Below are 24286 nucleotides of genomic sequence, written 5' to 3' on the forward strand. Positions count from 1 at the left end.
ACATGGAGGGCTTTGGTTGTGGCCTCTCTGCCAGAGAGAGAGAGAGGGAGAAGGAAGGAGAAAGAAAAAGAGAGAAGGGTGGAAAGATATCGTGAGTGTGCGTGTGTGTGTGGGTAGCCGTTTTCCCAGCCCTGTGGACACATGTCTGCCCGCCTCCCCTGTCACCCTCTCCCTGCGCACACATCCCAGGGTTCATAGGCCTAATCCCCTGCAGCATGGCTCCAATTTAAGGCCTCCCCACCGTCAGAATGTGGAACATAAACAGGACTGAGGTTACACGCTGCAGCGCTGCCTCTCCTTACGCCCTGTGCCTCGGCCCGGGCCCTCAGCCAGCACACACCATCTGAGATTCATTCACTTTTGAAGCTGGCTGCACTCCACTGTTTTGTTTTTTGTTTTTTTCCCTTACTAACCATTAGGTAGCACAGCCTGAGTATTTTTTATTCACCCTTCACCTTTCTTGGCTTCTCTATAAGGTGTCTTAAAGGGATAGTTCCCACAAAAACGAAAAATCTGTCATTTAACCTCATGTTGTTCCAAACTTTTATGATTATTTTTACTTCTGTGGAACAAAGAATTATTTTCATCCATCAATCCATCCATCCATCCATCCATCCATCCATCGAAAATCATTGTTGTTTAATTTTATATTGGACCCCACTGACTTCCATTACAAAAACAAAAACAATTGAATTATCCCTCAAAATACCTCCTTTTCTGTTCCACATAATTTCATAGTTTTTTTTTTTTGTTGTTTGTTTTTTTTTTTTTTTTTTCTGGAACTATATTTTTAACTCCCTCCCAATAACCTTTAATTCCATCGTGGGGTTCTGGCTAGCTTGTTTGCCGTTTCTTCACCCCCTCTTGTTTGTTCTGATAAAACTGGTATGAATACGGAAGAGGATTACTTTGAGATTGAGGCTTGGAGCAGGAACTTTATGATAGGAACCTTTTTGATGTTGCTATGACATTGCATCATATTTTTGTTTTGGCATTCATAACCCTGCAACAGTAGAGTGTGACAGTTGAAAGGAGTTACATTTTATCCTATGCAGCTCTGTTGAGCTCACGTACATCTTGCGGTGATTCCAACTCAAACTTTGAAAACATTCAGTGACAACTGTCCCTTCTTTCATTTATACTACAATAGGAAGCTCGTAAAAGTTTATAAAATACCTCTTAAAGGAACAGTTCACCCAAAATGAAAGTTCTGTCATTACTCACTCACCTTCATGCCAATCCAAACCTGTATGCAATGTTTTTGTCCCTGCAATGCTCAGCTCTGACTTCAATTACATACACAAAAAAGAAAAATCTTTCAAAATATCTTACTTTGTGTTCAACAGAATAAAGAAATGCAAACATGTTTGTAATGACATGGGGGTGAGTAAAATATGAAAGAATTTTCATTTAGGGGTGAACTATCCTTTTATTTAGTGGAATACATTTAGCTCATGTTTTTGGATTTTGTCTGAGATATTATCATTACAAATAAAATGTAAATTGAGATAAAACTGAAAGATGAATTTCAAAAAAAAAATATGCTGAATTGATTGAGGTTATTGCAAAGAACATGATCCACTGATCTTCTTTTCCAATACGCATATCTTCTTTACTCGTGAGACCCTCCGAACATGAAACTCAAGCAAACCCTATAAAAGATGTACAGAGATAACACAGAGCTGCAAGTTGTCGATATAAAAAGATCAAAACAATGACTTGAGTGTTTTCTCCCCCGCGTGGCCCTTTCAGAAGCGTGGGTCACACCGCGTCGAGGTTACGGCAGAACCCAGTGGAACCTCAGTCTTACTTCAGATCACATAAGCTGCTCCAGCTCAGGCACATCAAAACCAAACTCATCCTGATGTATATTTCCTCCACAGGCCCACCGGGAACCACCACTACGAGGTGCTGCACCCCTAAACTCACCCCGCTCTGAGAAAAGTGCCTGGGAAAAAAAAGTGGGCAGCTTTTTGCTTAGAGCTCTCAGCTTAAGCCTCCCCAGTGCCAAGAGCTTTCATGATTTAGAAGTCTGGCACTTGTTTCATACCTTCTGGCTACAAGCAGTTGAAACACTGCTCCTTTTTATTTTACTGAAGGCAGCCATCGTAAAAAATTTTTTTTTTTTTTTAAAAACCCTCTCGAGAAATTCATGTCCAGGTTTTAAGTTGTTTCATTGGTGTTGCCGGTCTTTCACTCATGCTGCAGTTTTGGAGCTTAAAATAATATTTGTGATTATATAATCTCTAGTGATCTTCATAAAGTTTGAATCAGGGCATCATTGTGACCTTTAGTGTATACTCCTTCTATCATTGCTGTTGCACTTTTCCCAAACTGAATATTGTATTTTGTGTAATAGTACAAAAAAAGTAGTGACATGGTTAACTGGTATTGTTGAATTTTATGGGATTACTATGCCCTTGACCACAAAATCTCTTCTCCACGCATTTGTTGAATAGTTTTGCTCGTGTTAAGGTTGACTTTCTATTTTAAAGTCAACATTTGTGAGACTTGCTCCAGTTTTGATATTAAATGATTTTTTTGTTACATGTGTGATTATGTACATAAAAATGTGATAAATAGTGATCTATGCTGTTATGTCAGATATAAAAATTTTAGATATTAATAGGTGGTTTGTCGACATATCAATTCTTTACATGTACATGGTAACAAATATTGTTTTTATTGTGAAGCAATATGTTTAAATTAGAGCTTAGGGGTAAAAGGAGATTAGAGATTAGTTTTTGCACTGTTGTAGTCTTTTTCCTAGCTTCAGTGATTACCACATCTAGATTATGTCATCTGATATGTGTTAGCATTAGTGTTACTCTAATTATTTTCATTGCTGCATAGTAAAATGCAACAGCTATTTTCAAGTTTATTGGTTTGATTAACGTGTTGTACATAGCCTTCGCTGTCTTTTTTTTTCCTTGCGAGAGTTGGCGGATGCACAAAGTTCAATATTATGTTTTCAAGAAATCTCAGAAAGCAGAGAAAGTGCCATCTGAGCCTACTTCTCCTTTCCACAAAGAGACAGCGAGTGAAGTGGCACTTTTCCAGGCTTCCCTTTCCAGGACATGTATATTTCATCACTGGACTGTAGTGAATTACACCACACAAATCCGCACAATGCCAAGTGATTTTGTCTCATTATAACAGCGGAAACAACTTAAAATACTCTGTCATTAAGGGGCAAGGCATCTTGCAAGCCAACTGAAATCTTGTTTTGGGTTGATGCATAGATCGTCTCTTCTTCTGCTGTTGTTCCTGTTGTGGTGGTTAGCAAACAACGTTGCATTACCGCTCGTGCTCCCTTCTGGATTGGACTGTGGATGGCCTGTGACTGACTGTATTAGTCATCTGACTGTATGCACCAAACCGTGAAGGAATTTTTGGGTGATTTTAAAATGTTTCAAGATGTTCAAAATGTTTTTTTATTGTGTGTGTGTGTGTGTGTGTGTGTGTGTGTGTGTGTGTGTGTGTGTGTGTGTGTGTGTGTGTGTGTGTGTGTGTGTGTGTGTGTGTGTGTGTGTGTGTGTGTGTGTGTGTGTGTGTGTGTGTGTGTGTGTGTGTGTGTAGTTTACTAAAGTTTAATAGTTTAATAAAGTTTATTTCGTGGCTTAAATAAATTCCATGTTTTTACTCAGAGACTGACATGTTTGGCTTGTCAAAAGTTACATTCAGCTGCCTCAAATTCATTGCCTTTTGAAAATCAAGTTGTATTTTGTTTGTTTGTTTGTTTGTTTGTTTGTTTGTCTATACCAGGAGATGAGTGGTTTTGATGCATAAAGTTGTTTTTTGTCTCTTTTAACAAGAAACTTTTGTAAATCTGTTGTAAATTATAGTGAAAAAATAATAAAAAAAACTGCTCCATTATAACCCCTTAGCATATATATATATATATATATATATATATACACACATATATATATATACACACACACGCTCGAATTACATTCTGTAAGCATCTTTTTGACTGGGAATCTATTTGGTTTGTCTGTCATTATTCAATTATTTAACTAAAATACATAGTCTATTTAATAATGTATAGTAATATTAAAATATTTCATTAAAAACACCCTTAAGTATATGTTGTACATATTCTGCAAAAAAAAGTTAAGTTTTCCCTATAGGGTTTTCTTGCCCCAGGTAGGGGGTCATATTATCCCATCAGTGAGGTAAGATGACCCCTTTTTATGATTTTCAGTTTTGTGTATTGAAGACTTCTTGAAGACATTGAAGAAAAATATGCAAATGTTTTGATTTATTTTACTGTGTATCATAATGTTAAACTTATCTCTAAATATGTTACAATTTAGCAGAAAATGTTCATAAGAGTGATATCTTTCTCCATCATTAAGAGTCAGAGAGTGGGAATGGATCATTGTAAAATACAATCAAACAATCTCTTTTCATGGACAGGAGACTAAGTGTAAAACGAAGTGTCGGTATTCACAGCTTTGCATTATCTCATCTATGATAAATGTTCTCATCTATAGTTTTTTTTTTTCTACAGATAAGTGTCTGCACAGCAGGGACTCAAAAGGCACCCCACTAGGGGTTCTGAGAGTTGACCATCTGCTGGGGGTCTCTTTACCCCCTGGTCTGGTCCTGGAGCTGACATTTCACACGGGTGACACTGATGCTAAGCTGTGTGCCCATCTCCAAAAGTCTGTGCTAAGAGAACTTCTGAAGATTAAGTTTGTAGTCGCAGTACGCATATACAGATGGCCACTCTCTGGTTGGCATAAAATGAACAGATGTCTGTTACTGTCATTTCTATAGCCATAAGATTCATAAATGCTGTTTTTATAGAAGAGGGTTTAGAAGTATTGTCCTGGTCTCTTTAATATCCATTAGTATGGCTAGGATGGCTACATTATGACTGTCTCCCCTGGTTAAAGAGAATGCTAATTGTACTTGATCTGTTTGGAGGGTTAATATTTGGAGGTTATTATTTGGCTGCATTTACATGAGTGCGACCATAGTCAAAACTAAAGGCTTAGTATGCTTAAATATGGCCTAACGAAGATGAAAATCTATGTTTCACCTTATACACCATACCTTATGTGACCTTTTGATTTTTGTTTTGATTAATGATCCATTTCATCACTGTCTCTGATACCTGCCACAACCAATAAGGCACAAAAACGAGGGGCTGTGGCAGAACTAACTTAATTCTTGTCGTCCGCCCCTTTGCAAGGTATGGGAAAAATAGCGTGGTCTGAAGTTTTTGCGATGAGAGAAGCGCTCTGAATGGGGAAAAGGAGAAAGGAGCTGAAAGGAAAAGGAACTCAGTCAATGGAAAGGGGCTGGAATGGATGAATAAACCAATACCCCCGTCCACAGTGTTGATATTTCCCTCAATGGCTCCTTCTAAAGTGAGCATTTTAAGCCACCCCGACACACTAAATTTGCCCATTGTGGCGGGAGAGGCCCCTGCCTCTCGAAAGACTAGGTAAGGAGGCACTGGGGGCAGATGGAACCTGCCTATCACCTCAATGGCGCCTTTCTACCCCTGAGCCTACCCCCTATGCCTCCCTGCCATTCACTAGGCCCAGTGGGAATGTCCCTGGACCCAGCTCTTTGGTAGCAGCCCCATACAATGAGACTCTCTAGCGAGGTTGAATGTGGCCCCATTGTTGCACCCAGGGCCATTAAACCACCTCCTGGGCAAACAAGAGCGTCCCTCTTCCTTTATGAAGGCCGAAGAAGCAACAAAGAAAGGAGTCATCGAGACAGAGAGGGGCTGGCCTTTGTTTGGTGTCTTTTCTGAAGGTCTTCAATAGTTGAACTGGGAAGGGGAGGCTTCTGTTTGGTCTTTAGCCTGCCCATATTGCTGGACACTGTTGTTTGGTAAAGCGGAGATGTGAAGTTAATTGACTGAATGGCCCCTAAACGCCATGCCACAAATAATTCGAGAGGGCAGAAAAAACGTATTGTGTACCAATAAGTTCCCACTTCTCTCACATGGGAGAAATTCTAGCTGGACTCCCTAAGGGTCAAGAAACATTAAAGGCTGTTGAAAGTGTTGAGCAAGTACAGTTCAGGGGAAAATAATACCATCACAGCTAAGAAAAAGGACAATGTTGACTCTCTTTGCATGCCAAAAGTACTTATACAAGGACAGGATCATTAAAATTAAAGGAATACTCTATGTTCAGTACAAGTTAAACCCATTTCTAGCATCATTTATAATTATCTTGACTCGTTCTTGAATCAAGATTATGTCGAGGCACTTTCAACAGAAGTAAATGGGGCCAATTTATTGAGGTTTTAAAGCATAGAAAATTTTATAAAACTCTTGCATTCATTTCTAATACTTTCTCCATTAAACATATGCATTAGCTGTTTAAACCTTTATTACGGTTTCTTTAATTCTTAAGATGTTGCATTGTAAAATTGACGAGAAATTCATAAAACTATTCTGAATAGTATTACAACAGTATAACTGTTGTAATCATGAGTATTTTGATGCTTATGAATTGGTCCCATTCACTGTAACCTTGATTTTATTTTATTTTATTTTAGCTTGATATTACTAATGTGAGATGACCCCTCTCTTAGCTCCATTGTCCTCCTTAATTGAGGATTACCTACCTGAGACCAACACTGTCATCCAGAGGGCACTAGTTTTGAGGTTGCAGCTCTTGCTATGTGGAGACGCTAGTCTCCAGAGGAGTAGAAGTCTCCCCATACTGGCTCTCTGGCACCATGCCCTCAAGCCCGAGGCCTAATCGAGTTATCATATCAACAAATCTCTCATCAGGGGCCCACGCCTGACACCAGCAGAAAGAGAGGCCAGTCGACGACTAATTTCCAGCAGCAGGATGCTAGAGCTCGCCTGCTAGGCAGGATGAAAAGTACCTGCAGACCCCAGTCGAGCTGCCCTCACCATCCCGCTGGGAGAGCACTCACGCTGGGCACCATGCTGGGGCTGTTATTCGATTAGCTGCAGCGCTAAGTGGGGAGCGCCATTCTACATTCTGAGAGAGCAGCTAGCCTCCCACAGGGCTGACGCTCCTCTCAACTATGAAGGGACGAAAGCAGAGACAAGGCAAATCAAAGGGTGTGCAACTATAATCTGAATAAAAAGGCTGTCTGTGATTCTGTAATGAGCGGGTTCTTGAAAGAAGACAGCTATGATTCGGCTTTTATCAGTGACAGCAATACAGTAACATCCAGCTAAGATCAAGCATGGCATTCAAGACTAGACTCTCAATTTTAACTTGGAAGCAAATACAATCGTAAAAATACATAATCAATGAGAATTCATATGAATGATTGAATTGAAGTGTAGAAATGTCAAATTTAGAGATTTTAGTATATTTTTACTGGCAGGTATTAATAAAGCTACAATCCTATTTGCTCAACAAAATGCTGAGCTCTGAATGACCTCTCACCGTTTTGCTCTCTTACAACAGTGGAGTACAGGTTGGTTTCTCTAAGAATGAGTGCATGAAGAGAGGTGGCAAGTGGGGCCCTCAAGTTGACCTGACACTCTTCTGCTACCTGCTGTTTCACACAAAGGGAGCCAATCCCAGAACTTTTCAGAAGAAAGCCAAGCAGATAATGAGAGCACTATGGCTCTCGCCTCTATTCGCCCAATGGCCACTTTGTGCACCATGAATAAGATTTATACTCTAGGAGTCATTATTTGCCAGACTATTTTTCTTGGGCTCACTCTTTTTGTGAGAGTATTCCCTTTCTCTCTCTCTCTCTTCTTCCCTTTCTCCCTCTTACAAGTTGAATCACGGAGATGCCCATCAAGCATTGCAAATTGATTATAGTCTTAAACATTTATTAGATTACCACGGCCAGACCAAACAATCAAGAGGGTGAGAGCTGTCAAGTGGTCTGGAATTCCACTAAACTCTTGTCATGGGGATGCTCGCATGTTTCAGCTGTCCTTCTTGACCAGAATTGTGCAATTCGGCAATATCAGCATAAATCTTTATCATTGGCATAGATAAATTGAAGAAACTTGTATTAATGAGACTGTAATGCTGTAATGATTTTCTTTTTGACTACATAATAGTATAATATACACATCACAGTCGAACATTTTTGAACATACACAGATTTTTTTTATTTTTTTTGTATAGGCTATACATTTTGAGGTAGATTTTATTTATACTATTTAATAACTATTTATGTTTGTATTTATGTCTTTCCAAACTTTTTGGAGGCCACTGTACTACAATAATTGTTGCATGATACAAATTAATAAATGTGCTATAAACTTGACAGCACATGTACAACTGTTTTTTTTTTTTCACCTCTCTCATACCCTCACACACTTTCTGTGGCACGCCACTGCAGCTAAAGCTCTCAGTGGCTTGCAGAGTGAAATAGATTTTTCTCCCTCCATTATCCACCATTTTAATCCCATTTTCATCTCTCTCCTGTCACACAAAGAGAGCTGGCATGGCAGGAGCTCATGGAGTTCTCCTCAGAACAGGCATGCCATCAGGGTTATGATTAGAATGTCAGAGCGGCTGCTAGCCGACCTGCTGTACAGTGCTGGACTAGCACACACTGGATCTAAGGCCTGAATTTTCTCCAACTGGCCATAAGGCAAGTCCTCTTTAAAAAAAAAGGCAACCACAAAAATACCTAAGAGCACCCCCACCTCACACATTTAGTGCAATCCTAGAAAAACTGGGGGTGCTCAGATGTGCTCTTCTTTTCAATTGTGATTTTCAATCACAGGCCAGGGATGCTGAGGCCTGCAAATCTGCCACCTTGAAAAGGCTGAGGGAAATGGATGGAGGTCTTTTTGAAAGGGCTGTTCACAGAGCACATGGAGAACTGCTCCATCAAAAGTTGGCACTGCCAAGACCCAGGGCAAGGCTCTTGGAGTTAATCCCTAATTAGCTGAATCAGCAACAAAACAAAAGCAAGCCAACAATTATTAGTTTAGAGAGTTTGTGAGAATGAAAAGCAAAGTCCAAAGGGAATCATTATACATTGACTTCAGACCCAATGAGTCACACTTAGTTCAACAGTGAAGAGATGGCAAGACCAAAGATAATTAACCAAAACAAACTATTAATTTTAGAATGAGACAAGGGGGCAGACAGGAATAATGAATGAATGAGCCACGAACATCATGAGTCTTGCAGCTGTCTGGCTTAGAGAGTGAGTTTCCTTTCTTGGTTGCTTTCTAACCAATTGCCTTACATATAAGCATTAGGTTATACACTTGAGCAAGGCATTTAACCACCATTTGCTTTAGCATTTGTACCAAAGAAGTGCTAACTATGTGCTCAAATTCTTCTAACTGGCTGTGTTTGTGGTATGAATAAAAATCTGTGAAATTAAACGAAGGAATTATTGAAACCATTAAATAGAAGAAAGTTGACACAAAATAACTGATTTCCTCAACTTTCTATACCACTGTGAAGACAGAGCAAATCTGGGCTTCATTACATTTACAAGGTCATTGGATTTTTTTAAAAAGATTATATGGTTTTATAATCAATTAACACAGCTTTTGTAATTTTTTACAAGATGGACAAAAGATAGACAAAAACCAAAATATCGGTTTTCCAGAATTACACTTTTGGTTATACCGAATGACGATATTTTCAAACAATGCTAACAGGCTGATATCTAGCTAGTTAGCTTGCTAGCTAGGTAGATTTTCGAAGTGTGGATCCGTGCACACTATAGAGGCTAATATTGCCCACATCCCATTGCGCCAATAAGAGGAGAGTTCTCCTCATGAAAGACTCGCGACTGCAGATCAACGTGCTGCATTTCTCTCCGATACGGTAGGAAATTAACTAAATGAAATGTGGAGGATGTAAGATGATTGACAGGCCAGTTTAGGGTGACAGGATGCGACAGAGAGAAAAGACGCGATTGTATGACGTGTTAGTATGTCCCAAAGCTTGTCTACTCTTTTACTACACACTCAAAAGTAAGTACTTTTTGTTCACAGAAAGAGTACATACTTTTAGGGCGTAGTATAAGTAGGCGAATTGGAACGCAGCACTAGTTACTTTGCTTCATGACCATGTGATCCTTTGCAGGTGTCTGAATGATGTCTTATCCTGTCACATGATGCTGACCACGAGAGTTGATCCAAAATGGTCCCTTTGTATTGGTTACTCCGAATGACATCAAAGACATTCTTTCTCATAACAAAGCAACAACTTCACATCATTGTAATACCATTTTGCACTGTTGATATATGATGTTATAAAATCATGCCAGAATAATATATATATATATATATATATATATAAATGTATTACATTTTTTGACACTTCAAAAATCTTTAAAATACCTTAATATGTAGCAAAATATAATTAAAACCTTTTGGATTCAATCAAAGAGATCTAGTTGTACTATCTTACATACTTTGGATGTCATATCTTTGTTTTTTATTTTTATTAAGCCCTTTGGACAAAAAAAAAAAAAAAAAAAAAAAGACCCGTCACATCATATATAATTATAGTAATATAATATATTTAATATTTTTCTTTAATAATATTAATATAATATTTACATTTACACAATATAATTATGTAGGTTCAAGGATACCAATAGAACTGTTAAGATCTTGTCAAAGCAGTTTTCAGATCACCCTTGTCACTTCAGTCCCTAGTGTTTAAAAACTTGAGGGCCCTGGAACACAAAGCTTGGAATGTGCCCTCGCCGAAGGAGAGTACGTGGAAGGACTTCGCCCATCTCTGTCGCATTATGGTATGGGGTAAACACACTTGTCTGCCGCTGGTGGGAAAGCTATGCCTAGCTTGGCGTGGGGTGGGAGGGGGTGTGTGGGGGGCTCTTTGAGTTTTTGTATGGGAATGTGTGGTTACTCAGTGAGACTGCTTTGAATGTGAAAGAGCACCCACCTCAGAGAGACAGCCCAGGCGGCCGGCCCATGAAAGACGGGTTGGCAGCTGCACGGCACGGAACCAATGTGACCGTGAAGGGGCAGCACGGGGAGCATGCAGTATGTGGCAGAACCTTCCTGGCACCTCACGCCAGCTCGACTTTCCACGCCGCTCACTCTCCACCCTGGGACCTCCACCAACAAACCCTCCAGACCCTGGCCCGCACCCTCAGTAATCCCACAGGAAAAAGAGGGCTATGCAGGTGGTCCCATCTGACAGCCCTGACTCTAACGGTGCTATGCGTCTTTGCCTGTTGTCACTCTATCCGTGTACAGCTAAAGGAAAGCAAAGGGATGGTTAGATGGCAGATAAAAACAGTTTTTCAGAAAAGTGGCTGGGGGAAACATGATGCTCTACACCACAGGGATTTCTTCTGCTCTTCAAGCTCCATTAGTACCTGATGCAGAGCCTTTTCTAATTTTGCTGGTTCTTTTGTCTCTCCCAGATCTTGTCTGAGTGGGTGAAAGGTTTAGATGTTGAGGTTAAATAGGCATTATTCTCTCTGTGCTCTCAAAGGTCTAATAAGGCTTCTCCCTTTCTGTTTAGATCCCTCTGGTAGTATTCTAGAGAGAATTTCAGAGCCATTGAGATCCTCTCAAGAGCCACTATCAACAATACCTTCACACGGGATTGTTTATGATCATGTGCCTCCGGAGACCCTTTTTGTGTTTCATATGCATTATGCTGAGACACACAAACACCTATCATCAATCAGTTAATATTAACAATTAAAATTTCTGAAGCCCAATTTACATAGACCTTAAAGGGTTAGTTCACCCAAAAATTATGTCATTAATTACTCACTCTTATGTCTTTCCACACCCTTAAGGCCTTTGTTCATCTTTGGAACATAAATTAAGATATTTTTGATAAAATCCAATGACTCAGTGAGCTCCATTGCCAGCAAGATAATTAACACTTTCAGCTGCCCAGAAAGCTACTAAAGACATATTTAAAACAATTCATGTGACTACAGTGGTGCAACCTTAATGTAATAAAGAGACGAGTATACTTTTTGCACGCCAAAAAAAGCGACTTTATTCAACAATATCTAGTCATGGGTGATCTCAAAACACTGCTTCATGAAGCTTGGAAGCTTTACGAATCTTTTGTTTCGAATCAGTGGTTTGGAGCGTGTATCAAACGAAACGTGATTACAGTAAACGAGGCTTCGTTACATCATAAGTGGTTCGAAATTTCAATGGTTCACCACTGGGGGGCGTGACTTTGGCAGTTTGATACACGCTCCGAACCACTGATTCAAAAGATTCAGATTCGTAAAGCCTCGAAGCTTCATGAAGCAGTGTTTTGAAATTGCCCATCACTAGATATTGTTGAATAAAGTTGTTATTTTGTTTTTTTGCCGCACAAAAAGTCTCGTCATTCTCGTCGCTTTATAACGTTAAAGTTGAATCACTGTAGTCACATTAACTGTTTTAAATATGTCTTTAGTAGCTTTCTGGGCATCTGAAAGTGTTTATTATCTTACTTACAATGCAGGCCTCACTGAACCATCGGATTTTATCAAAAATATCTTAATTTGTGTTCCAAAGATGAATGAAGGTCTGACGGTTGTGGAACGTCATGAGGGTTTCCTGAATTACCCTTTTGACCTTCTGTCCCTGAATGACAGAATTTAGATTTTTGGGTGAACTAACCCTTTAAAGTCATGATGTTACAGGGGTTGTTGGCTGACTGTGTGTGCGTGTATACCTTCATTTTACAGAACGGAGAGAATTGTGGGGGATGGAAAAGGGACAGTAAGCCTGCATCCAATCTTTTTTAAAGCTTCCTGTGTAAGAGAGAAACTGCACGCTATAAGTGATGAAAGGGGCTCATTCTCCCAATGCGAGATCCTCACGGATTCTTCAGGCTCACTTAAGCAGAACCATACACACACATCCCGCTGTCCACCCGACATGATCAAATTCACAAAACTTCCAGTTTATCTCACACCTGAAGCATCTACTCTGAACTCATCCCATCTTATTCTGAGTTAGCCTGTCATGAATCTGTGATTACACAAATGTGGTTTAATTTTCGCTTTCATTAAGTTGAAAACTTTACCTTTTGTGCTCTATAAAAGAAAAAACAACATAAGGGAGATTAAATAAAGATGCAAATATGTATCATTTGAACTATTGCTTTAAATGGAAGCCTGCAGTTGTTGGAAGTTGTTTTTTTTTTTCCCAGGACATAAGGACTTGAAATATTTTGTGCTTCCTAAGGAACAAGGCTGCAAGTAACCCCTTGGGCCCTATCAGTGAAATCTACACCGCAGAATGATTTCACATTCTCTGTCTGTGTTTTCAGTGACCACCTGTTCAGCTTTCTGCTGAGGACTGATCTGTGTCCGACCCTATTGTAGTACCCAAATATTCTTTACATCTATTACTGGCCAAGAAACTAAAGCCTTTTCCAGTCTCCCCCCATCATTTTATTGAGCTTTACTATCATCTCACCATGGTTACATGTCTTTCTTCACCATTTAACCAGACAAGCGACGCAGAAGAAAAAGTCTTGTTAGATTTCTATATGTCTGCCCGGCTGTCTCGTATAGCACAACATGCTGTCAAATAGAATTCTGGGAACTACAGCAGTTTGCTGCTGCCACGACAAAAGGTTTCAATTTACAGGGATTTTTTGGGGGGGTGAGACTGCAAAATGGACTGTAACATTGAAACGTTTATAGAAGGGGGCTTCAGTTTTAACAGTGTGGTTTGAAAGAAGGTTCTTACAGCATGTATAAATGAAAGCGAGGAAGGGTCTTTATTGTACAGCACATCTACATTTTTACTACAGACTGCATTGATATGCAAGACACAAGGTGTACAGTGTTCAGACAGTGTAGGGCCAGAAGGAATGTCCATATAGTGAATGTGGTGTGTTTATATAGGTGTTTGCATATGAAACCCCAATAGACTGTAAAATAAAGTCTAGGATGCAGAAGACCTCTAAAAATACACAGATGTTCTAATGTGCAGCATCACTTCTTTTACCACTAAATGAATGGGTAGACACTGAACGGATATGGACAAATCGTGACAAAGTGGTGAAATATAGGTATCTATGGGCCATTGATAGAGAAACAGTTGTATCTTCTGCCATCTGAATCAAATTGGTCCTACTTTTAGTGGGCATCCTGCAGTCTTTAGAGTCACACAGAGATGGTAATACAATTTGACTATTATTAATATTCTTCTAGGCCTCATACACCTAAATTATGCTAATAAAGGCAGATTTTGACCTAAAAGGGAACTCAAACTGAATACCTCCAATGCCTTCTTGAGACAAGCCACTGCTCAAAGGAGGATTATAAAAACATTAGTCACAGAATCCACATTTCAATGACGCCACATATTTCAAGTCACTGCTGATTACCCTGACACCGTTTGTAGAGGGTTCTGGCTTTCAAGGGTAAAAGGAAGCCACATTGCATTGAGGCACATGGGAACAGGATACGCAGTCTTCCTCCTCCTGCACTTTAGTGAACTGAGAATATTGTATCTGTTTCAATTATGGATATTTTTAGACTGTGTTTTGTTCTACGAATGCCCTAAAACAAGTTTTTGTTTCATGTCCACAAATTAAAGGGGTAGTTCACTCAAAAATGAAAAATATATCACCATTTACTCAGCCTCGTGTCGTTCCAAACCTGTATGACTTTATTTTTTTCTGTGGAATACAAAAAAAGATGTTGGAAACTAAATAGTTACCAACAGTTAAAGGAAGTCAATGTAAACTAAAACTGTTTGGTTGTCCAAATTCTTAAAAAGATATATTTTGTGTTCAGCAGAAGAAAGACAGTTATACAGATTTGGAACAACATGAGGGTGAGTAAATGATGACAGAATTTTCATTCTTGTTGGGTGGACCTTCCCTTTAAGACATAAAAATGTATTATTAATGAGTTTTTATAGATTGTTTTGAGAAATCTTGGTCCTCTGCGTGCTGCCAAAACAGCACCGACCCGCCGAGGCATGGACTCTACAAGTCCTCCGATGGTGTCGTGTGATATCTGGCACCAAGATGTTTGCAGCAGATCCTTCAAGTCCTGTAGGTTGCGAGGTGGAGCTGCTGTGGATCGAACTTGTTGGTCCAGCACATCCCATAGATGCTCAATTGCATTGAGATCTAGGGGATTTGGAGGCGGGGGCAACACCTGGTCTGCAACAATGTTTAGGAAGGTGGCACGTGTCAAATTTGCATCCACTTAATTGGCCGGATCCAGAGTTTTTTTTTTATTATTTACCACTGTTGTTAAATTCTCAGCACTGCTGACCTGGAGCAACACAAGCCTTGCAGTTTTAGAGATACTCTGATCTCAGTCTCTTTATTAGAATATAACCAGAAAATACAGGAAATTTTTATGCAGTATTAAAAAACAGAAAAATAAAACTGCTTCCATAGGCTTAAGTGGCAAGTATTTAGTTACATTTGAGCAATAGCAGGAACCAGTTCTCTTAAACTTAAATGGAATGGAAAAGAATTGAAAGACCAAGAAAACTTTCAAAATCTGATCAGAAGTTTCTCAGATTTTCTTGAAAAAAAGTCTAGGAGGTCACACTAAATACTGATTTGTGCTTAAAGAAGCCATTTTGTTCTGATTTTGTGTACATTTTGTGTCCATCACACCTATTTTTACCTGAATTACTTCCTATTTCACTATCATATTTTTCTACATATTTCCTGCATTTTCTGTTTGTATCATAATAAAGACCAGAAAAAAATATGGATGGTCATTAAAACATTGCTAAAAAAAAAAAAAATCTATACAGTAATCTTTATATTGTAAGAATTTTTGCTTCTAAAGTAAATTTAAATTATTTTTTAGATATTTTCCTGAAAATCAAGTAAAAAAAGAGTAATTAAAAACGTTTTTCTTTTTTTTTCTTTTTTGCCCTGTAGTGCGTTACATCAGCAGGTCACTAACTTTAAAATTGTATAAAACAGTAATGAAGTAATTAAATGCTCTCTATTATAATTAAAAAAAAAATGTTAGAAATGGAGTTAGGGACAATCACTAACTTTAAAATTGTATAAAACAGTAATGAAGTAATTAAATGCTCTCTATTATAATTAAAAAAAAAAATGTTAGAAATGGAGTTAGGGACAAATCACCAAACCTTTTTAAGTGTGGATTTTTTTTTTTTTTTTTTTTTTTTCAGTTAACACTTTTTTTCTGATCTCTATTACAGTGATTCCACTTTTCTTCTCCTTGACTGAGATGAAATTCAGTCCCACTCCAGGCACTGAAGGTGATCTGGAGGCCGTCAAACAGCTTGAGTTTCCAGTGTTACTCCTGCACCACTGAAACAAGACCACATTTCAATCAAGGCCAGGTGGGTCAGTTTGCATTGAGAATTAACATTTTGCACAATGAATATACTGTAAAACTGTTGAACCAGAAGTGTGAAAAAAGTCATATGTTTGAACAGGTTTGCCTCAAGTTTTCCCACCTTAATGAGAACCATGTACACTTTTATATATTGCAGTATATCTGTGAAGCCACCAGGGGGCATTAGTAGATTCTGGAACAGGACTTTTGAACTACCTTTTGAACATGACTGCCCTGCAACTAACTTTGTAAGAAATAAAGAAAGAAAGAATACAAACGTAAGTAACCCTCTTAAAAATGTACATTCAATAGATGCAAGCCATACATGTGACGCAACCTTAGCATGCCCACCCCCATCAAAACATGCCGCCCTACCCATCTCATTATGTCTGATGCAGAAGAGCATCGGCAGAACAGCATCTTGTGGGTGTCAGATCAGAGTACCTTCCCAGAGTGATCGCTGGCAAGAATAAAAGCTCTGTGGTGGATCTGAAAGACAAGAATGTAAATAAACACACAGACAGCATGGCACTTTAATGGCTTGTCACACTAGTGCACTATCGCACTGCCCAGCGATGTAGCAGTCCCGCCACTGGTTTTATATAAGAAAGGGGATTAGCCAGTGGCCCACGGAAGCATTTCTGCGGCTTAAACCATTTTGCGTGGACGGTGTGAGAGGCGGTGGGATAATGCCATTTCACATCCCTGTGTTTCAGAAGCTCATGGAACCTTTAGCATGATTTGGGCCTATCTGGTACTGCAAAGTCCAGAAGAATGACTATGAGAACAAAACATCACCTATGGATGAGATTTCAGAATACAAGCACCACCTAATCTAAAGTGAGGAATGTAGACAGAAGCATAAAATAATTTGACTTTAGGATTAAAACCGCGTGTGTACTGTAAGATTGTAGTATACAAGCTGAAAAATGAACATGTTAAAACATTTCCTTGAGATGATTTTGTACAAGTTATTTGAAGTAGGAATTTAACAACAGCCACACAATCACACTTAAGTCCATGTCTTTTTGCATGTCTGTCTGTAAATATACGTCGAGCTTCCCAACAGTCCTGTGACGGACACACTCCGACCTATCACAGGAAACATGTGTCCTCACACCTGCTAGAATCCTTTTTATCTCTTGAAGTTCATATCCGTCTCTCCTTGACCAAAAACCGTACATATGACGGGTTTAGATTGAGGGAAAAAAGTGACAGAAAAGTGGTAGTATTCACACAAATACAAACCTCCAGAGACATCCAGAAAGGAAATCTATTCATTTTATTGTAGTTGATTTACAGGGAAAAAAACTACACAAGCAACCAAAAAGTGCAGGAAGGCTACTATAGCTGCACATTCAATGTAAAAACTGAAAACTCACATATTAAGTAATTCATACTTGCATATTAATAATTAGAAGATTTAAAATAGAATGTCGGATGCAAAAGAGTCAAAAAGCTACCAATTGGGTTCACAGATTGTGTTTCCTTATTGTGTGCATTTTATGACTAGTCTTTACTATTTTCACTATAAATAAGCATTTAGTTGAGAGGTTTGAACATGCAAGTACTGCATCACAAAAACTGTCAATGGCCCCAAGTCAAGTCTCAAATCCTGTCTGGTGTATAATGTTTGGTTACATTATAATAAGCAGCATATTTCAATGACAGCATATCTCTTTTGAACTTGATCAAAGAATCCTGAAAAAAAAAAAAAAATGTATCATGGATTCCACAAAAATATTAAGCAATGCATCTGTTTTCAGCATTGATAACAAGAAATATTTCAAATTGGCATATTTGAATGATTTCCAAAGGGTCATGTGACACTGAAGACTGGAGTAATGGCTGCAGAAAATTTAGCTTTGCCTTCACAGGAATAAATTACATTTTAAAATATATTAAAATAGAAAAAAGTGAATTATAAATGTTAACAATATTACTAATTTACTGTATTTTTTAATCAAATATATATGAGGTACACTTTAAAACAGAACAGTGAAATTACTTAAATTGAGTCATTTTACTCAAATAATAATGAAAGTTCATTGTACTTTGATTGTAGTAAGCTGAACTTAATATAATTGAGTTGCAGCAGATTTCTAATTCCCAGCATGCTTTGTGTCAGACTGTATAAGGAAAATAAATGTTGAAATTAAGTGTTATTTTGTCTGTTGTTGCACAAGATTAACATAGGGAGACATAAGTTAGTGTTTAATGTTGTGTTGTGTTGGGATTTACAGGGGGTTCTGTTATGTTAGTTTTGTAGGGTTATTGTGGTAAAGAGTAGAGCCTGTGGTTAGGTTCAGGATGGGCTGCAAAACTTTGATTATATACATGCAGGTATATAATGACAGTCTCTTTGATAGTTATAATAGCATGTGTTATTTGCTATCTAACATTTAACCAAGATCTGAATGTGATGTTTATGTAATTGAACTGTATGTAATTAACATTATGATGAGTGGGGTGAGGCTGAGAACTGTGGGAGCGAAGGGATGCCTTTGACAAGATTGTTAATGAGAGACACCTGAACACCACACAAGCCTTGCTCCCCTTCCACAGCTCTTGGCCCCACCCTACAAAATTTTAAGTTCTACTAACTTAAAAAAAAAATAGTTTACTTAAATATTTTGAGGTAAAAGGTTTCCTTAAATGTTTTGAGTATTCTGAACCTATTGAGTTTTACAGTGTACCTTGCTTGTTACACATATTAAAAAGCCAGATTCAAAACGTGTCAGCACTAAGTGGACTGACTTTGCTTTATTGAGCAAAAAACCGAAACAAAACTGTCTTATAAATTTTTGCTATGATTCTTTTACAAATTATCACATTTCCTTGCCATAGACAAAATATATATCTTCCATCAACATATTGGAAAGAATTCCCATCTATATTGCATTCATGTATTTGTGTTTTCCTTTAAGCTTTTTAAACATTAAATGCTGCAGATCTTTTGTCATCTCCCTCATTAGCTGTGCCAAATGTGCCACTTTGATTACTCATTGGTCACTCACATTAATCCGTATTTGCTTCAGTCAGAATGAAAGCCCTTGACCATTGCTTCTCCTGTCTGAGAACTTGAAAAAGTTGTTTAGAGGCTCTCAAACCAAGTTAAGCTTTATGTTTATATAAACGTGTGAGAGAGAAAAAGACACTTTTTTGGCACAGTGATCACATTTAGCAAGATAAAGAGTAAATCGATTGAATATCATGAATAATACATTTGTTTTTCTGTATTCACAGCTATAGTTGTAACCGACTATTCAACTCCTGCTTCCCTTTGAATGATATCACTGCTAAAAACACTACTTCTGTAACTGTATATTTAGGGAACATGTTCTTCTCATCGTGGCTTCCATCATTCCATCCTCCTTCCTGTCCCCTGCCCTCGTCCTCACGTACGTCTCTGCTGTCAAACTACCCACATACTACCCCAATCAGCTCAACTCTACCCCCCTCAGATGGGCCCTGTGCGTCAGCGCTTGCTGGCAGGCAGGCGGTGGGGTGTTTGGGCAAGCAGCGGGAGAGTTGATGCGTGTGTCAGAGAGACGCTCTCCCACATTCCCCCGGCGGCTGGCAGTGCGCCGGCTGTGGGAAGGGGGTTCGCCTCTTTCTCACGACCTCTCAGGTTCCTCAGCTCATCTGGGAGCTATTCATTTCCTGCCAGAAAACAGCCTTTCCCCTGCAACTGCAGGAGAGGGCGAGAGAGGGAAAAGGAGTGCGAATGAGAGAAAGAGGGCTGCATAGTGAGTCCAGAGCTTGGTACAGCAATCCCTGTGCTTAAATCATAAATCCCAGGCTTGTCAGGGCTACAATCAAAGACAAGGCGGTAATGATGACGAGTTAAGAGAGAGAAAGAAGGAGCGAGAGAGATAGAATGAGAAGAGAGAGAGAGATCATGCCATATGGTAACACTTAAGAGCCAAGGAGGAAGCAGAGAGGGGGCTTTCGTTTAGTCCTTTTTATTTTTCTCTCCCCTCCTTCCTCCTCTCAAGCCTCTTGCATTTGCACAGAGTGTGGGAAAAGTTAATTGACATACATGCTGGCTAACCCTCCGGTCATGTTGTGACATGTGCACGGGCGCCCCGGCACAGTGGTCAGTGCGCCAGTAACCCGAGACCCTCGTAAAGCTGTCCTCCAGAGGCGGGTTGTAGCGAGGTGGGCAGGAGGAAGCACGCCCGAAGGGGGTCGGCCGGTTTCCTTGGTTGCGCTGCTCGCCTCTGGATCCAGCTGTAACCTTGGAATAAAGGAAATGGTCCTCCACAACACTGTGGACCTGATGAGATGGTGGTGTGCTCAAAGTTAAGGTGGGCAAAGCAGGGTGACCCACCGCATATGCATTTCAAGATGAGCCACCCCCTGCAGGCTTTTCTCCAACATGTGGTTCCAATCTCTATATTCTCGGCACCACAAAAGGTGTGATGGAAACTCAAAATGATTGCACTTATCTACACTTTGTGCCTCATAGCAGGTAATTGCAAACACCTGCAATGCCCCCTTCAAAGAATGGCCACACTGAAATAGCTACAGGCAACACACACCTGGAAAACACAGGGATGCATGAAGAAGGAAACGTTTCATCATGTCAAGCGTTTTCCTATTTTACACTAAACAAAGCCATGTGAGTTGTGTGTAACTATTTCTGCATCCTTTATGCTAAATAAAAACACTTAAGCTTATTTAATAAGTAGCCCACTTTTCATTAGGCTACTTTGTTATTATCATAATAATTTATGGAGTTTATTGGGGTTTTTTATTATTATTATAAACTTTTATTTAATGACGCAAATGCAAATAAATAAATGTTAAGATGGCATTATGCAAGTAATGTGGCTAGGTAAATGTCCTTGACATCCTTAACTGACCAGTCCGCTGGTGTCTCTGCAGTTGTAGTTCACATTTGAATTACTAGATGGCGCTAAATGGTCGCGTAATAAAAATCGTTTGCACTCGCTCTGTCTGCTGCTGAACTTTGTTGCTACATCCAGCTTCAGACTCTTGTAATTCCTTTGATGGCTGTCTACATGTCACACACAACGCTTATACAGGTATTAATCGTTCAGTAGTAATGTTTATGAAGTACTTGTGATAAAAATCCCTATGTGTTTAGGCTATATAAAGCGATATGCTATTAATTCAGTTAATTCATTAAGCCAATTGTAGCTATTAATTCAACCTTCTTCCAGTAGCCTATTCGTCCTGTGTTCGACATAGCATTTAGTTATTAAAATATAATCTTTATTTAATCAATACAAACTTCTAGTTGAGTGTTTCTCTTTAGCAATAAGAGAAAAGTGTTAATAACGATAGAAATTTCGAATTAGCCTACAATTCGACACAATTTACGTGCTAGCAAAGTCTACCTTTAGGCCTATATAAACAATACTTTGTATTTCACTAGGATATCAATCAATAGCCTATATAGAAGTTGTATCACCACAGTTGTAAACCTATTCAGTGTAGACTTTTTTTTTCTCGAATGAAAACGAGGCTACAAGTGACAGATGATCAGCTGATTGTAAAAAAACACAATTCTTAGACTCAAGAGTACTGTAGCCTACATCCATGGCTACTACAGGCAGTTTAATGTCTGTTCCACCGGCGTGATTTAACATAGTTTTTCCTGAGTTTGTTCTTTACAGTGATTAAGAGCAACAAAACAAGCTTCTTTTAAGACTGCAGCATGTTTAGCCTAAATGTGCACGCGATACGGCCCGAATCATTCCTTAAAGTAAGAATAAGCAAGGTTCACAAACTGAAAACATTAGAATACAACTAAAGACTGAGGCAAAACATTTCATTTTTAATATGTAATTTATTTATCTTCCAAAATGAAGAAACTTGAAAGCGCATTCAACATATCTTTGGCATCACAACGTGGAAAAGATACCGCAAATATAAAAATGCATTGAACGGAATTCAACAATACAAAACTTATTTCAATATGAACTTCTCTCCCTTTTGATCTATACAAATATAGTGCATCATCTCTTAAAACACATTTTCATACAAAAAGAACAAAAAAGTAAACGCTGAACAAAGAAAACAAGTGTAATTTGTCTTTAAGAGTCTTTAAGAGTTTTTTTTTTGTTTTCTTTCATCTGTCTACCAAGGCCTCCAAACGGAATCTGGCGTGACGGACGGTGCTCCCGGAGACACGGCCACCGGAACCGGTGTGTTGGAATTGTTGGCATACACTGGAATAACGGGGCCGTTTGGAGCGAAGGCAGCGTTGGGAATCAAAAAGGCGAACTGTCCGTCCGTTGCCGGCACAAGCTGGAATCCTCCGTAAACTTTTGTTGCGTCAGAAGTCAAGTTGGAGGAAGACCCGCTTTTGCAGGGGACTCCGCTAAGAGGCACAACGTTGGCTTGTTGAGTCGCGCTGGGGATTTGAACCATCGGTTGACTGAAGGATGGATGAGGAGGCCCGGCAGGTATCTGGTGCTGTGTTGGGTAATTCATTGCGTTGATCTGTGTCATGCAGCTGGCTAGGTGACCCAGCAGCCGGGTCCTGACCTCTGTGTTAACCCCTTCACAGGTGGACAGGAACCGGGTCACCTCGTTCATGCATTCACTGAATCCAGCTCTGTACTTCCCAAGAACGGTGGGATCCGTGTTCAGGGCAGCTGGAAAGAAAATGAGGAAAGACTTTCGGTCAGATCATCTTGAGTAGCTTGAACATGTTCTAAAACTCTGAATTCAGGAGGGGGAAATAATCTCGCAACATTTAAAACAAGTGTAGCCTACAGAGAGAAACGCTCTGCAGCCGAGTTTCTTAAAGTTCTCAAAAACTATTTTTTATGAATATTCATTAGCTAGATCCGCGACTTACCGGTCATTTGTGCCCGCTGCATGTTTCTGAGATGTTTCACTGTCATCTCCAGGATGTCCGCTTTCTCAAGTTTGGAGTGTCTGGAGCTCTGTGTGGAGAAAAAAAAGAGATTGGTTTAGATATGCGGCTATGTAAGGAGATATATTAATATTTAACCCAGATATAATTGCAAAAATCAGTCGGACTTTCAGTACTTACATCTTTTTTCAAGGCATCTAAGATTAACGTTTTCAGCTGACCCAAGCTTTCGTTGATTCTCGCTCTTCTTCTTTTCTCCATAATGGGTTTAGAAGACTAAAATGCAAAAGAAAAAAAAATAAGTCAGTGCGTCTATCAACTTCGGGAACTATTTCTCAATCCAATGTGCGAGGTTTGGAAATAAATGCAGTACAGTTCAATATCAATACAAACCTTTCTGTGCTCTGAAGCCGTTTTGGGTTTATCAGGTGTACTGTTCATGCTCGCCGGAGTCGCGGCAACCGGAGAAGAGGAGCTTTTTTCCATGATGTCGGCAGGCATCTTCTCTGGGAAGTATCCTTTGAGATTTTTTTAAAAAGAAATCCTCCTCTTCAATATCTTCTATTAGAGTAAACGCTGTTATGCACGTAGATACAGTTCCAGATATGAATGGATATCCGCACGAAGTGTCCCGAGATCAACTAGTGCTGCAATGATGTCACAGTCTCTGATTTCACCGTTTGCCAGCGGTCGTAGCAACTGCCTGCCTCGGCGTCGTGTTGGTCTTATTTATATCTCCGACTGCACGCGAACGGCTCGTGTGAAACTTCCCAAACTTTCTTTCCCACAGTAACTTTCTACCAATCAGCGTGAGGGACACGCGGCCCGAGGGGAGGATGGCTCGTGGTCGGCGCCCCTCCATTGGTTGTTTAGCGTTTGAGCGGGTGGCCAATGGCGCGCGGCCGGGTTTAGGGCACAACCGGGACTGCCTTCAATCATTCAGTTTACATATTAACACTTAAGAGCCAGTCTCCGTAAAGATACTTTGTAATTACATTTCAATACACATATAGATCCACTGAAACTAAGTAAGGAAACTAAAAGTAGGCTACTTACGTCCCGCTCGTTATAGAAAGCTTAACACGTGAAAAAATTGTTTACTATAATAGGCTATATAAAAAAGTAAAATAAAATGCAGTTGAGTTTGCCTTTTACTAAAAAAAAAAAAAGACTGCAGTATTACAATAT

At 39.3% G+C, this 24286-nt stretch overlaps 1 protein-coding gene across 1 annotated transcript; it reads right to left on the reverse strand.

The window, feature by feature from the left end:
- Positions 1-21855: 21855 nt before the first annotated feature.
- Positions 21856-23831, reverse strand: her6 (hairy-related 6). Its single transcript, XM_067373669.1, has 4 exons — positions 23492-23831; positions 23279-23374; positions 23081-23168; positions 21856-22874 (listed from the first exon to the last, which is right to left on the reverse strand). Exons 1-4 carry the CDS (start codon positions 23597-23599, stop codon positions 22354-22356), a joined length of 813 nt encoding a protein of 270 aa, XP_067229770.1. The 5' UTR covers positions 23600-23831; the 3' UTR covers positions 21856-22353.
- Between the last annotated feature and the right edge of the window lie 455 nt (positions 23832-24286).

Source organism: Chanodichthys erythropterus, chromosome 21 (assembly GCF_024489055.1).
Source record: "Chanodichthys erythropterus isolate Z2021 chromosome 21, ASM2448905v1, whole genome shotgun sequence".
Lineage (NCBI taxonomy): Eukaryota > Metazoa > Chordata > Actinopteri > Cypriniformes > Xenocyprididae > Chanodichthys > Chanodichthys erythropterus.